The 12537-nt window shown below is 53.8% G+C and overlaps 2 protein-coding genes across 2 annotated transcripts; both read right to left on the bottom strand.

Moving 5' to 3' along the window:
• Window positions 1-24: 24 nt before the first annotated feature.
• Window positions 25-1359, bottom strand: LOC114485184 (ATP-binding cassette sub-family F member 3-like; the record flags this gene model as incomplete). The annotated part of the gene is made up of 4 exons (XM_028486104.2): window positions 1212-1359; window positions 836-983; window positions 616-695; window positions 25-120 (listed from the first exon to the last, which is right to left on the bottom strand). Coding segments are annotated over exons 1-4 (397 nt in total), but the record flags the coding sequence as incomplete, so codon positions are not given.
• A 1706-nt stretch (window positions 1360-3065) lies between these two features.
• AP2M1 (adaptor related protein complex 2 subunit mu 1) lies at window positions 3066-12082 on the bottom strand. The gene is made up of 11 exons (XM_007117609.3): window positions 11973-12082; window positions 9935-10051; window positions 7829-8094; window positions 7032-7114; window positions 6285-6420; window positions 6053-6194; window positions 5433-5552; window positions 5191-5326; window positions 4990-5087; window positions 4353-4464; window positions 3066-3677 (listed from the first exon to the last, which is right to left on the bottom strand). Exons 2-11 carry the CDS (start codon window positions 10006-10008, stop codon window positions 3543-3545), a joined length of 1302 nt encoding a protein of 433 aa, XP_007117671.1. The 5' UTR covers window positions 10009-10051; window positions 11973-12082; the 3' UTR covers window positions 3066-3542.
• Window positions 12083-12537: the final 455 nt, after the last annotated feature.

The raw sequence follows: 12537 nt of genomic DNA, 5'->3' as shown, positions 1-12537 counted from the left end.
TATTTAGAGATAATCAACTCTCACTCCCACCATAGATACAGCCCTCTCCTTTTCTTCCTCCTCCCCTCCTCACCGAGGACTGTTCCCTCTTTAGCAGGCCTGGAAGTTTGGTGCCACAGTCTGTAAGCGATAAGAAAAGCTGTCACCTTCTCCCTAAGGGAAGGGAAACTAACATTTTGAGTCACTAACACAAACTAAACACAGACACATACATTTAAAGGAAAGCCTTACAAATTCTGGAGATAGGTTATCATCCTCTCAACACTTAAAAACAAAACAAAAACTCAATTCACAGATTAAGGATACAGAGACGGGGAGCAGACAGGCAACTCTTACAAGATCATGCAGTTGGTTAGTAAGTCACAAAATTGGGGAGTGAACCCAAGACTGTCCAGCTGCAAGGCCCATATGCTTCCTACCACACCCAAGAGCTTAGAGAACTCTCCAATCCTAATCCCTTTATTAATGGGCTCATCTGCCCTCAGTAAAGACATCAACTAGCTCCTACAACCTTGTTCTGTGGAACAGAGCTCCAGGGGGCAGGTGGCTAGGGGGTGGAGGCCAAGAAAAGGACACAGGGCAGCTAGTTCAATCTCAATCTTCCCTCACTCTCACCGTAGTTCTCTGTTATCTTTGACAACTGGATGGGGGCGTCTAGTAGCACCTGGCTGTTTCCCTGGGTCTGTGGCTCAGTCCTTGAGAGTAGGGATAGAAAGCAAAGAGTTAGAAGTGGAGGAGAAAGCTCTGTGGCCATCAGACCTTCCTCCCTCACGTCTCGTCTCCTGACCGTCCGCCCTCCCATCTCCCCCACGAATCCCCCTGCCCTGGCACGTACAGGCGCAGAGTGTTGTACATGCGCTGGCACACGGCCCTGATGCCCGCGTCATCCTTGCTGTCCCCGGACACCTCTTGCAACAGTTCCCCCACAGCTTCCACCAGGTCATCCACAGACTCGAAGTCCGCACTGCCGCTGTGCAAGACGCCTAGGGCGGGCGTGGCAAGACGAGGGAAATACCAGGTATGGTGGACATACAAGCAGTTTTAATCCCCGTACCGCGGCCCCAGTCCGGGCTCCAGACCCAACTGGCCCTCGGGACATGAGGTCACGCAGAGGAGAGGCCTAGCAGCGGTCCCCGGCACTGCCCTCCCTTAGTACTCCCCCCCTGACTACCACTTCGGCATCCCCAGCGCGTTGATTCGGTTCGGCTCACCCGTCACGTAGTCGAAGACCTGTCCGTCAATTTCGGGGAACTCACTCCGTAGGATTTCAGCGCAAGTCGCCATGTTCCAGTCGGGATCCCGTCCGCGCAGTCGCCGTGAGACCTCGGCCAAGGCCCGCCCCCTGCCCGTCCCCTGCCCGTCCCCGAAATCTCGCCCTTCCTTCCAAAGCGCATGAGAAACTGCGTCGTAAGAAAGGCGCGGAGTGCGCAGAACCCGGTGGGCGGGGTGAACGGCGCTGGAGGAACGGTGCGCAAGCGCCGCTCAGAGTCTCCGCTGAGCCACACTCTCTGCGCTTGCGCAACCCTTTCCACTAAAATATTAGCCACAGGTTCGGTTCTCGCTGCCTTCTGGGAGGTGGAGATCCTGCCGGTGGCGGGGACTGGGTGCAGGGAAGTTCGCGGTTTATCTAGGAACCTGCCGAGAAGGGCGGTTGATAAAGCACTTCGGCCTTGCTAGATTCTGTACGCTCCCTTGAGGCGCGTCAGCCGCTGCGCGCCTGTGCGGGTCCATTTTGGAGCTCGCCGAGAGCTTTGCTGACTCATGCTGGTCCCTGAGCTCTTAGAAGCCCCTGGTGCCGTTCTGTGCAGCCCCGGGTTTTGTTCCGGTTCTCTGGCCCTACGGGCTGCTTGTCTTGGTCAGGTAGCCAGCCCGCCCGCGACCTGCACTCAGTTCTCTCACACTTGACAGCTCAGCTGACTTAAGCGAATTACGTCTTCCCACCACCCAACGGGCACTGCCTCACTGACCGCCACGGGGCAAGAAAACCAGATCGACGAGGTCTGTGTAAATTCACTACTATTTATTCCCTACCTACACCCAAAGCAGACTTCTTCGTACCCTGATGATGCTACTGCTTCACATTTGATGTGAATATTCTTCCAACTGGGCTCTAAAATTGTCACCTGAAGTCACAACGTTATCCATCCTTTTGGCATTGTGAGGAATCAATCCTGTTATTTCCATTTTATATGAAACACAGGGAAAGTAATTCTGACGGGGAAACTAAAGAACTATTTGGTTTCTTCAACATTGCAAGAGCTAAGGGAGAACCTGTGATTTTTAAGATTTAAGAAGCATTCACCAATCACAATGGACCTTGTTTGGATCCAAGATGTAAATTGTGAAAATTTTTGTAGGACACTTGGATTAAGCACGAACACAGGTTGGATGTGATATTAAGGAGATGACAAGTTGAACCACCATGATGCGACATGGGGGTTCATTATATATTTTCTCTTAATAGATGTTTTAGGTTTAAAAAGGTTGAGACCAAGCAAGGGAAAACCAGTGATGGCAAATCTTTATCTGCTCCAACACATCAGCAGAATATGAAGCACTCCCCTCAGGGACTCGCCCACCACACAGTTCTATGGAGAGGGGGAGGCACAGAGGGAGGAATTTTCTAAGAGGCCTGGGAAGAGTCATTTTTCCTTTTTACAACCCGCCCACTGAGGTCTGTGAAGCCTAAGTAACTGCGAAGAGGATGGAATTAAGAGGTCAGTTTCTAAGGATGGCTGGAAAGACCAAATGTAAACCCTGCTTAATCTCTGCTAATTAGAAAAATACCTGCCTAAAGCTGAGAATGATTTTAAGGAAAGAATCTCTACCCTCAGGGAACCGGGGCCAGGTGGGGCTGCTTGTCCTTGAGGCTATTTTCTCAGAGGAGATGGGAGACCTGGGGCTAACACCTGTCAGGGGCTTAGATGGCCCTGAGGGATGTAACAATTGAGACAGCAGAGTTTGGAATAGAAAATTCTACTCCTGGCAGGCCAAGTAAGACGGGAGGAGCAGTCCCACCAGACACCCTCCCCATGTACCTTCCACTTCAACATTTAGCCAGCAGCTCCATTCTACAGAGTTTATTAGATTTATAACTGGACGATGTCACACGTGTACAAAATGAAGCTCACACTATCCCAAAGCAGAGTAGGAACTGAGGGCTGGGATCCGTTACTGGCCTTTGGGGGAGCTCCGAGGTGAGGGGCAGCCGACCCTCCCACTCCAGAGAGATGTGGCCACAGGGGAGGGGAGGAGATGGGGCCCACCTGGCTTTGGTCGCAGAACTCAGAGCCTGGCACGGGGCTGGGGCAAACAGATGGACGGAGGACCAGGAGCCTCAGAAACCACCCTGCCCAGGGGGCCCAGGGAGCCCAGGGACTGCTCCAACAGTCTCGCTCACAACGTGGTTGGTCCAGACCTAGACGCAGGGGCTGGTGCAAAGGGAAGGCAGCAAAGCAGGAGGGAGGAGACACTGACGTGTGGTGGCACCCAGACCCGTGGAAGAGGGTGGGTGGGGAGGCGGGCTAGCTGCCACTAGGCAGCTAGCAGCGGGTCTCATAAATGCCGCTGCGGCCAATGTAGCGCACCCATTTGATGACGTCGTGGTCGCTGTAGTTCAGCTTCGGTTCAAACACCTTCAAGTAGCGCACCTTGAGGCCAGAAGGCGCGAATGGCACCTGGGCAAGGGACAGCTCCAGTTAGGAATGTGGCCTTCCTTTCACTGCCACTCTCCTCCGGGAAGTTCCATAGCCTTGCCCTACCTCACCTCTCTACTACAGGTGTCTGAATGATTGGGACCCTGAAAGAAGCTGAAGGAAGCTGGGGTGGTGAGGGGTCCTCTAAGAGGTTACTAAGGAAGAAAGCATATCCAGGAGTTAACTAGCAATCATTTGGGTTTGAAGTCAGGCCCTGCCTGTGATGACTTGAATCAATTCCTTTAATCAGCAGGTGGCAGCAACCAACGACCTGTCTTAGAACATACTTATCCTGCTCAATATTATGGACTTAAACAATAGGTGGAAAAAATTACATGTCTAACATGCACAAAGCAAAGTAAGCCCATTTTCCTGTCTGTAAACTTTGTGTCTTACCTGGCATGCAAGCTATTTCAGTTTTCCCTAAGAACTGTTTTATGACAAGCCAAAGGAAGTCAAGGATTTTTGTCAGTGTGAATAGCAATTTCTAGTAGGAGGCCTAAGGCGGGAAGGAATGGGTCTGTGAATTGAAATCACTTCTCTCTGGGCCTCAGTTTCCTTGTCTGCAAGGTGGTAGGTGCAGAGGTTGATCTGAATGATCTCTAAAGTCTTTCCTAGCACACCCTGCCGTGGCTCTAGGCCCTTTCTCTGCCATACCTCAAAGTTCATTGAAATGGGGGGTCGAGCCCATTTCTTCTTGTCGTTGGTGGGCAGAAGCTCAATCTCAGCGCTGATCTGCGATTCCTTCATGCCTGCCATGCGCTTGATCCTGGGAACACAGGGGCCCTGGTAGCCTGGAGGAGCTTCAAGGAGGGTTGCCCCTTTGGGGAGGTTGCAGGGGTGGCAGGGAAGAGAACCCGAGCTTGTGGGAGGTGCTAGGGCAAGGAAATGTGGTGAGGACTCTGAAAACCTCTTGCTGTGAAACCTTGGGTCTGTTATTCCTTTAGCACTGTGGGCTGCACGCAGTTTCTGCTTAGATACATGGCCATGCTATCCCTTGCTCTCTACTTCACAGAGGTATTACAAGGGCAAATAGGGAAATGTTAAAGAATCTTGATAAATAAATGCATGCATGCATGCACCCCAGTGCAGGCATGTGCACACTTACACAGAGGTATAAGGGGTGAGAACACAAGCAAAGGCTCCTGGAGAAGCAGTCACCCCCGTTCTATACACAAACACACACACACACACTCACTCACTCACTCACTCACAGGATGAAAAGTGAAACTTAACAAGAGGGTACACCAAGGCATTTTGAGCCCTGCTGTGGCCTCATGAAGGAAAGACTCACTTCCACACGATGGCGTTCTCGCTGGCCTTGTACTTGGCCTTCCCCTTCATGCAGATCACCTGCACCCCACTGGTGTTCAGTGGGGTTGGGATCCTCACCTAGAAGTGATACACCTGTCAGGGAGCTCTGTCAAACCCTGACATCAGCTCCCTTTAATCCTGGAGACAAGTGCCTCCTCGTCCCCAAGTCCCTTATCCTCACCTCAATCTTCTGAGCCAGGAGTGAGGGCTTGAAGTTGGACTTAATGACCACCTTGACCTCCAGCTTGGTGCGTCCCACTTCCCGAACTAGCGGGATCACTCGGAAAGGAAGGATGATGTCCTTGGTGGTGCGATACCTTTAGGGGTGTGAGACCTTCAGGTTGGCACAGCAGAGCCTGTTCTCCTCCCTCTCCCCCCCATCTCTGCCAACAGCAACCCCTGCTCCTCACACCCCAATGGCACCTCATGAGCTCAAATTCTCCGTCTGGTGGGATGAAGCTGATGCTGCGCTCCGAGTCAAACTTGCTGAGTCGCACACACTGGTGGAAGGTACAGTCGTCAATGGCAATTGATTGCTTCCCGCTGCAAGCAGGGACAGAAGGTCTCCTCATTGGTACAAGAGACTGGCATGAGAGAGTCGGGCTGGGAGATTAGCCCACCCCCAAAGGCTGCCAGAGCCTGGACAGGCATGCACTGTAATCTATGGAAAGCTGTCAGAATGCAGCTTTCTGACTTGCGAGTCCCTGTCCCAGAGTTATGGATGAGTGGGAGCTTTGCAAACTCATCATCTTTTGAGAGCTCTGCTGCTTGGAACCCAAAAGTTTCAGGCACACTGGGCAGGGGCCATCAGTATGTACAGAAGAATCTTGGTCCCTGGGATCAAACAAAGGGGCTTACTCTGAGTAGGATGAGGACAATCCCCTCATCTCTCTTAACACAGATACAAAGAGCAACCAAGCCAAGCACACCCTTAGGAAAAGGGAGTTTGCATTACTGCAAAAATGAAATCCAGAAGGATTCACCAGGCTCTGCTCAGCCCTCCAAGGTCCACCCTCTCCCACCAGCTCCCCTGCCTCAGGCACCTCTTGCTTGTTTCATCAGCTGTGCCTTTGCCCTGCTTCTCAATGACAATCTTGTCATTCATCCCAAACTTGCACTCGGGCATGCCACTCAGGTAGCTCTTCATCACCACCCGGCCTGACACATGGGCGCTCAGCACCTGCCCTGGTGACGGACAGATAAACAGGAGCAGCTGAGTCAGGACCAATATCCTGCCCTGGCCCCCATCCTGCTTCATCATGAGAGGGCCCTCACCCTGTGGGGACATGAGGAGGTTCACACTCTCCAGCACATCCAGGAAGAGCTCGTTCCGGCGATACTTGATGCCCTCCCGCCGCCAGCCAATCTGCCCGGTCACCTGGCTGGTGATCTGAGACTGCTCTTCTTTTGTCTACATGGGAGATAGAGACAAACAGCAAGGCCTCACTCCTCTCCCCCTTCAATCCACTTGTCTCCATCCCCACCCCACCCTCATCCCCTCTCCCTTCTAGTCCCCACCCTGTGACCCATCTTCCCCCATGGGGCAGGGCCTGGAGAAAACTGAGCAAAGCTGCAAGGGTGGAAGCTGAGGGAACAGCTTACCTGATGCTGGAGAACACAGGGCCAACATGGTGCCCACAGGAAGCAGCAGAGGAGCACAGATGGGAAGAGGCAGGCAGAAAAGAAGGAGAAGGCTGTGAGGCCTGGATCCTAGAAGAGGGTCCAAGCTCTCTCCTCCTGAGGAATACCAAGCCTCCAGAGCAGTCCACACCCACCCTTCCCCCAGTGTAGAAGGAAACTGCTTGAGCTGTATCCCCAGTAACAGAGATGCTGAGTTGGCAAGCTCCAGGGGTGGGAGAGGGCCACACAGAGCAAAAGAGGCCTGCGGTCATGGCAGAAGGCTCAGGCCAGCACTTCCTGTCAGGGGCAGGCTCATGAGTCAGCTCAGACAAGGCTTGGGGGCCAGCGGGGATGAAGGGAGGTTGGGCTCCACCCTGACTACAGCCTGTACAATTTGAGTACCTGGCTCTTGATGCCCTGCTGGGTGATGAAGGTTTTCAGTGCGCCTGTCTCTGAGTTCTGTGGGTAGCCAAAGTCTAGTATCTCTGCAAAAGGAAGGGAGCCGTCAGCTCCTCGAAAAAGCGGAAGGCTCCTTTGCTCCAATCCCTCCCCTGGCCTGGATATATCTGGCCAGCATAGCTCCAAAAGACATTTAGGCATCATATGCAGCAGTTTTAGCATTTACTTTAGGATTTGTGCTTTATAAGAAAACAACGAAAACATCACGTTTTTTTCAAACAGAAAAAACCAGCAGAAGAGTTGCACGGCCAGTGGGTGAGAGGTCAAGAAGCCCTTAGCCCTTAAAAGACAGAGATGTTGGGAAGATGAAAGGACTCTGTTCACTTAAATCATACCCTACAGAGGAAGAGAGGTAACAACGCACCTGGAGGGACCTATAATATCTCACCCTTGTCCAGGCTCTGAGGCAGCTGTTGAGATGGAAAGTTGGGAGGAGAGTCAGTGTGGTAAGGCCCAAACCACAAAGATAAGAGGATGAAATGTGCTTAACTGAACTGCAGGAGGACCAGCCACCAAAAGACCTTTTGGTCTTCCCCTACCTCCACTTGCTAGCCTATTTTTGTATTCACTTCAGATCAGCCTTTAGTTCTGGATTTGGACTGTCCTCCTCAGAGCTCAAAATACCAGATAGTCAGGAAAGGAAGTTCAGAGGGCAATGGAGCCTCAAACCTGCTCCCACCTCCAGGCCAGGCCCCAGCAGGTGCATCCCCACCCTAGACCCACTGCCCCGCCAGCCTCACCATCCAGTAGCTCATATATGAGCACAAAATTGTTCTTGATGTTCTCTTCGCTGATCTTGCCAAAGTAGGCAGCCATTACGTCACACATCTTATAGAGGAATTCGAAGACCATGGCAGCATTGACATTCTGCTTGGTGACAGCTGCCAGCCAGATGTTGGACCGCTTAACATGGAAGAAACTGGTGCGAGCAATGTTGGTGACGGGGCTGCGGACCTGCTGCCGGGCGTGGATAACATTGACCCGAAAGGCGTCCACTGCGTTCCTCCTGAGAGAAAAGGGTGCACAGAGGCTGCTCAGTACATGGGCAAACCTCACTCCGCAGGGATCAACCACAGCTAACAAAAAAGAGCCACCCCCCTCTCTGCTGAAGTCTGACATGCACTCTAAAGCCAATGCCTAAACCGTTGGGGCGGTTCCCTAGGGCTCCTCCCAGTGGGGGCATGGGGTGGGGGCAGGGCCAGAGCAAGGCTGATATCTGAAGGCCACGAGAGACAGGGAAGTGGCAATGACAGGACAGCAAATATAACCACAATAAAGTGAGGTCCATCAGGTTTAGAGAAGTATGTTCCTGACTTCCAGGCCTGGCCCCAGTTTTCCTGCTGCCACCTCTATAGCTTCTCAGTAAGCTCCAGGCCCAGATGAGAAAAAGACGCTGCTGCTTCTCCAGTCTTTCCACTAGTGATCCCACCAGTGGGGAAGGCTGGCTCCTCCAGAAGTTAGACAAAGCCAGCATGACTTCAGAGAAGGCTCTAATCTACTGAGGGAAAAGCCGAGGGGCCATGGAGCTGGGCCACCCCATTCTTGTCCAGGATCCAATTCCAGGGCAAGTTCAGGGATGAAAAAGGATGAACAGAACAACGATGCGGGGACCGAGGTTGGGGGCAGGATCCCCCACCCACCTGTGCCTGGGCAGCAGCTTAACAGGCCGCTTACCTATTGCTATGGCAGCCAATGAGATGGGATGAGAGAAATGATGCCAGCCAGAAGAGGAGAGTGACAGCAACGAGAGAGAGGATTAGACACACAACACACTGGGGTGGGCAGCACACACCATGAGGTGGAAGCAGACGGGCAACAGGCGAGGGGTGGAGAGCACAGCAAGGCATGCAAGATGGCGTGTGCCCTGGCCTTGGCTTAACCAGGCCCATCCAGGGTGCGAGTGGGGTGTGGGTGGGTATATGCAGGCCAGGCACTGCCACAACTCTAGCCCATGCCCCACCACCAGCCAACGGACAAAGAGCCACAAAGACCAGGCTAGCCCATTAGCCAAGAAACCGGGAGCCACTGCAGCAGGCCCATCTCTGTCTATTCTAAGCAATTCCAGGAAGAAAAACAGGGCAGCATGAACCAAAGGAGCCTAATCTCGTTAGAGCCACTGAGGCTGGGATAAGTCCCCTCTGTCAGGGAACAGCAGTGGCATACAGGGTGGGGCAGAATGAGAAGTGAGGCTGTGCCTCCTTATAGAGGTCTGAGGCACACAGGACAAGGAGTTGTTCCCAGGCTACTCTGATAGGCCAGAAAGGCAGCACAGCCTCCCTGCTCATCCCTCAGTGACCTGGAGAGTGCCTCAGGCTTGCTCACCACCTCTCCTCCAGGAGTGGCCCAGAGGAACTGAAAACAGCTGAGTCAGTAGCCTGACTCCTGAGAAAGGGAGAGGCTTTCAAGAGACCAGTGAAGACTCTCACCATGAGAAGGGCTTGTGAGAGCAAGACTTAGGTGGATTAGTACCACCAGCCTGACCACTGACTCCACCCACTGGAGACAGATCTCCCTTCTCCTCAAAGGAGGGATCAATCTGCCCGGCCAAAAGCACTCAGCTCCAGCAACCAGGTCTGTCACTACAGCAAACAGGAGGCAGGAAGGGCAGGAGTTCCTAAGACTGTGGGGGGCCTGCCTTTTCACAGGTCCCACCAAGCAGCCAGCAACTGGCTGCCTGGCCAATACCACCAGACCTAATGGGAACCAGGCTGTATTAGCTGAGCTTCCAGGATGGAGCAAGGGGTGGGGGTGGTCCCAATCAAGCCTCTGGGAGAGAGAGACCTGGTCCTGCATGCTGGGGAGGAGGGTGGGGGTGGGGGCACAGCTGGCTCAGCCAGGGGACTCACCCGATGTCATCTCGGTAGACTCGGGAGATGAGCACCTCCCCCTTGTGATTATAGATGAATAAGCCTCCAATCATGGTGGCAGCTCAGTCTCCGCGGCCCATCGCTCTGAGAACAGACCTAGGATGGGGGGGCAGGGTAAGGGAAGGTCTCAGAACCCCCGCCAATGTCCCCTGTGGGGCTGTGCAGGTCACTGGCTGGGCTTTTTTTCTGACTTGATCCTCCAGCAAGTGACCCTGCATCCCTCCCAGGCATGCCCCTCCCCTTAGCCAGGCTCCAGTTCCTGTTTATCCCATACTGGAAGGGAGAAAAGGGAGAGGGACTGAGGCCCAGGATTCTAAGGCCATTTTGACCCCCCGCTCCTTTTCTGGGGCTGAGCCCAGAGTAGCCCCCTCCCCCCTTTCACAGCGCTGAGCTCAGCAAGGCCCCTTCCTGTGCAGACTCTCACTCAGGCTCTAGCTGGTGAGTCACTGTGAAGGCCTGCCTGTGGCTGCAGGAATGGTGGTAGGAATTACTCCAGTTGGTTCAGGCCTGTGGCCCCCAGGCAAAGCTTTAGGAGCGCCCAGTCCCTCAGGTTCCACTACCCTTCTGAGAAGGCAGCAGGGCCCGAACCTCCAGTTCTCTAATTCACAGAAGTCTAAACATTCCAGGAAAGGGTGTGGAGGGTGTGGGGAGGAAGAGAGAAGGGAGGCCTTAGGCCCTGACATGGACCCAGGAGTGTGGCTCCAACCTCTCCCAGGCAGTCAGATAAACAGGCAAAAGAGCAGAGTAGAAAGGCCCCAGCCCTGACAGACCACACTTCAGTGACCCAAGCTGCTTATTAGTTATTTTTGACCACCTCTCTTTTAAAAAGAGAGGCTCCCTCTCAGCTCCCAAGTGCAATGAAAATACAGGGGTGTGGGGGAACGGGGTGGGGGCAGATTCATAAACATCAAGAGATCCTTCCAGCTGAAATTCTGTGATTCCAGACCCACAGCATAATTCGCTTCTGACCCGAGTGCCTATAAACGAGGGGCAGAATCCCTGAATTATCCAAATTATTTGGGTCAAACTAATTTAGACTGTTTGCAGCGAGAAAAAGGGTTAATTTAGTTCTAGATTTCCTGGATTAGCCCTGGTGTTAATTTCACAGGGGGCAGTTTAGCAGACTTTTCTAAACTGGAAAATAAAGCCTATTACTGTGGCAGTCAAGGTCTCCCAGACTGCGTGAAAAGTCTCTCAAGGTGGTGGACACATCCCATTCCTCAGTCCCAAAGAGACTGGGAGAGGAAGCGCAAAATGGAGGTAGAGTCCTGGGCAAAGAACCAAGTTCACAGGTATCAAGTGGTAGGGAGCTCAGGGCATCAGAGAAGCAGAGGTGGGGCCCAGGAAAGGAATGGCATGTTTAGTCAAGGGACAGACTGGCAGCAACAGCCAGGCAGTATACTCAGATGAGCCCACAGCGGCAACAGGTATGGTGGGGGCACCTGGAAGAGAGAGTTTCCAGTATGTCAAAACTCAAGGCTTTAAAGAGGAAAAAACGGCAGGGAGAAACTAGTAGTGGTGAATAAGGGAAAGCTGTGGAGACGTAGCTTGCTGTGGCGTGCAGGTGTAGAAACATGCGGGGGTGGTGGGCTTTTCGCCCTGGGGAGGAGAACGTCGCGGGTAAAGATTGTTCCAGGGAGTGCGGGGGCTGTCACTCAACTACGAGGAGGGGGTGCCGCAGGGTGGGAAGCTTGTCCTTGCGCCGAGAGGAGGAGGCGCCGCGGGGTAGGGGGTTGTCACGATCTTAGGGAGGAGGCCGCCGCGAGGCATTCCTGCTCTGGAAGGATTCCAATAGGGTCCCCTTCTCACGGGAAGCTCCGGCGGGTCAGGTGGAGGGCACCGCTCAGCGCCCGTCCTGCAACCGCGCCCGGGGCCCGTCAGCTCCCTCCCAGATCTGAAGGCTGAGGCCACTCCCGGGTGTGGACCGCTTTCCGCGTAGCACAGTGCAGGGAAGAGCAAAGCTGGGCAGCCAGGCAGGCGTCCTCCTTCACCCCGTACGGCTAGATCCCGAACTCACCTGGTGTCCGCAGGCCCCTGCTCAGCCAGCCTGGCCACTCTCCGGATCCCAAGATGTCCGCCCGCCCCCTGCTCGCCTGCCCGCTGCCTCGGCTTTCACTGCAGTGCCGCGGCCCCGCCCCGGCCTCTGCTGCGCGTGCGCATCCGCCGAGGCCGCAGACTACAAATCCCGTCAGGCTTCTCGGCCTGCTCGCTTACAATTATAGCCCCCTACGTTTGGCAAAACTACAACTACCGACGGCCTTTGAGAACCTTAGAAGGAGGGGGTAGGCGTGCCTTGGGGGAGGGGTAGGAGTGGCCTTATTCGGCCCTACCCGAAATACACAATCCAGAATACGCTGTCACATTCCTCACTTCATTTTCCCCATTGAGCATTCTGGGAATTGTAGTCTCTGCAATCCCTCCTGTTCCTATTTCAGTGTTTCCTAGAGCCTCAGAGGATTAGTGCTGTTTGTTGAGGCCCGGCTGTTAAGCCTTGAATTGCTGTAGGCCTTTTCAGTCTCCAGAGTCCGAGGACTGGTTGGCCTCACTTTACACACACACGCACGCACGCGCGCGCACAAACA

The sequence above is a fragment of the Physeter macrocephalus genome, unplaced genomic scaffold (assembly GCF_002837175.3).
Source record: "Physeter macrocephalus isolate SW-GA unplaced genomic scaffold, ASM283717v5 random_722, whole genome shotgun sequence".
In the NCBI taxonomy this organism is placed as follows: Eukaryota; Metazoa; Chordata; class Mammalia; order Artiodactyla; family Physeteridae; genus Physeter; species Physeter macrocephalus.
Note: the sequence above shows the minus strand (reverse complement) of the source record. Positions and strands in the feature narration are given on the sequence as shown.

What these genes read in the sequence shown, in the direction of transcription:
- AP2M1 (XM_007117609.3), bottom strand. Translation starts at nt 10,008, where the DNA reads ATGATTGGAGGCTTATTCATCTATAATCACAAGGGGGAGGTGCTCATC. An exon ending in GCTGATGAAACAAGCAAGAG is followed by an intron (nt 5,553 to 6,052) that starts GTGCCTGAGGCA and finishes CCCTGCTTGCAG; the next exon opens with CGGGAAGCAATCAATTGCCA. An exon ending in GAGAACGCCATCGTGTGGAA is followed by an intron (nt 4,465 to 4,989) that starts GTGAGTCTTTCC and finishes CTGTGTTCCCAG; the next exon opens with GATCAAGCGCATGGCAGGCA.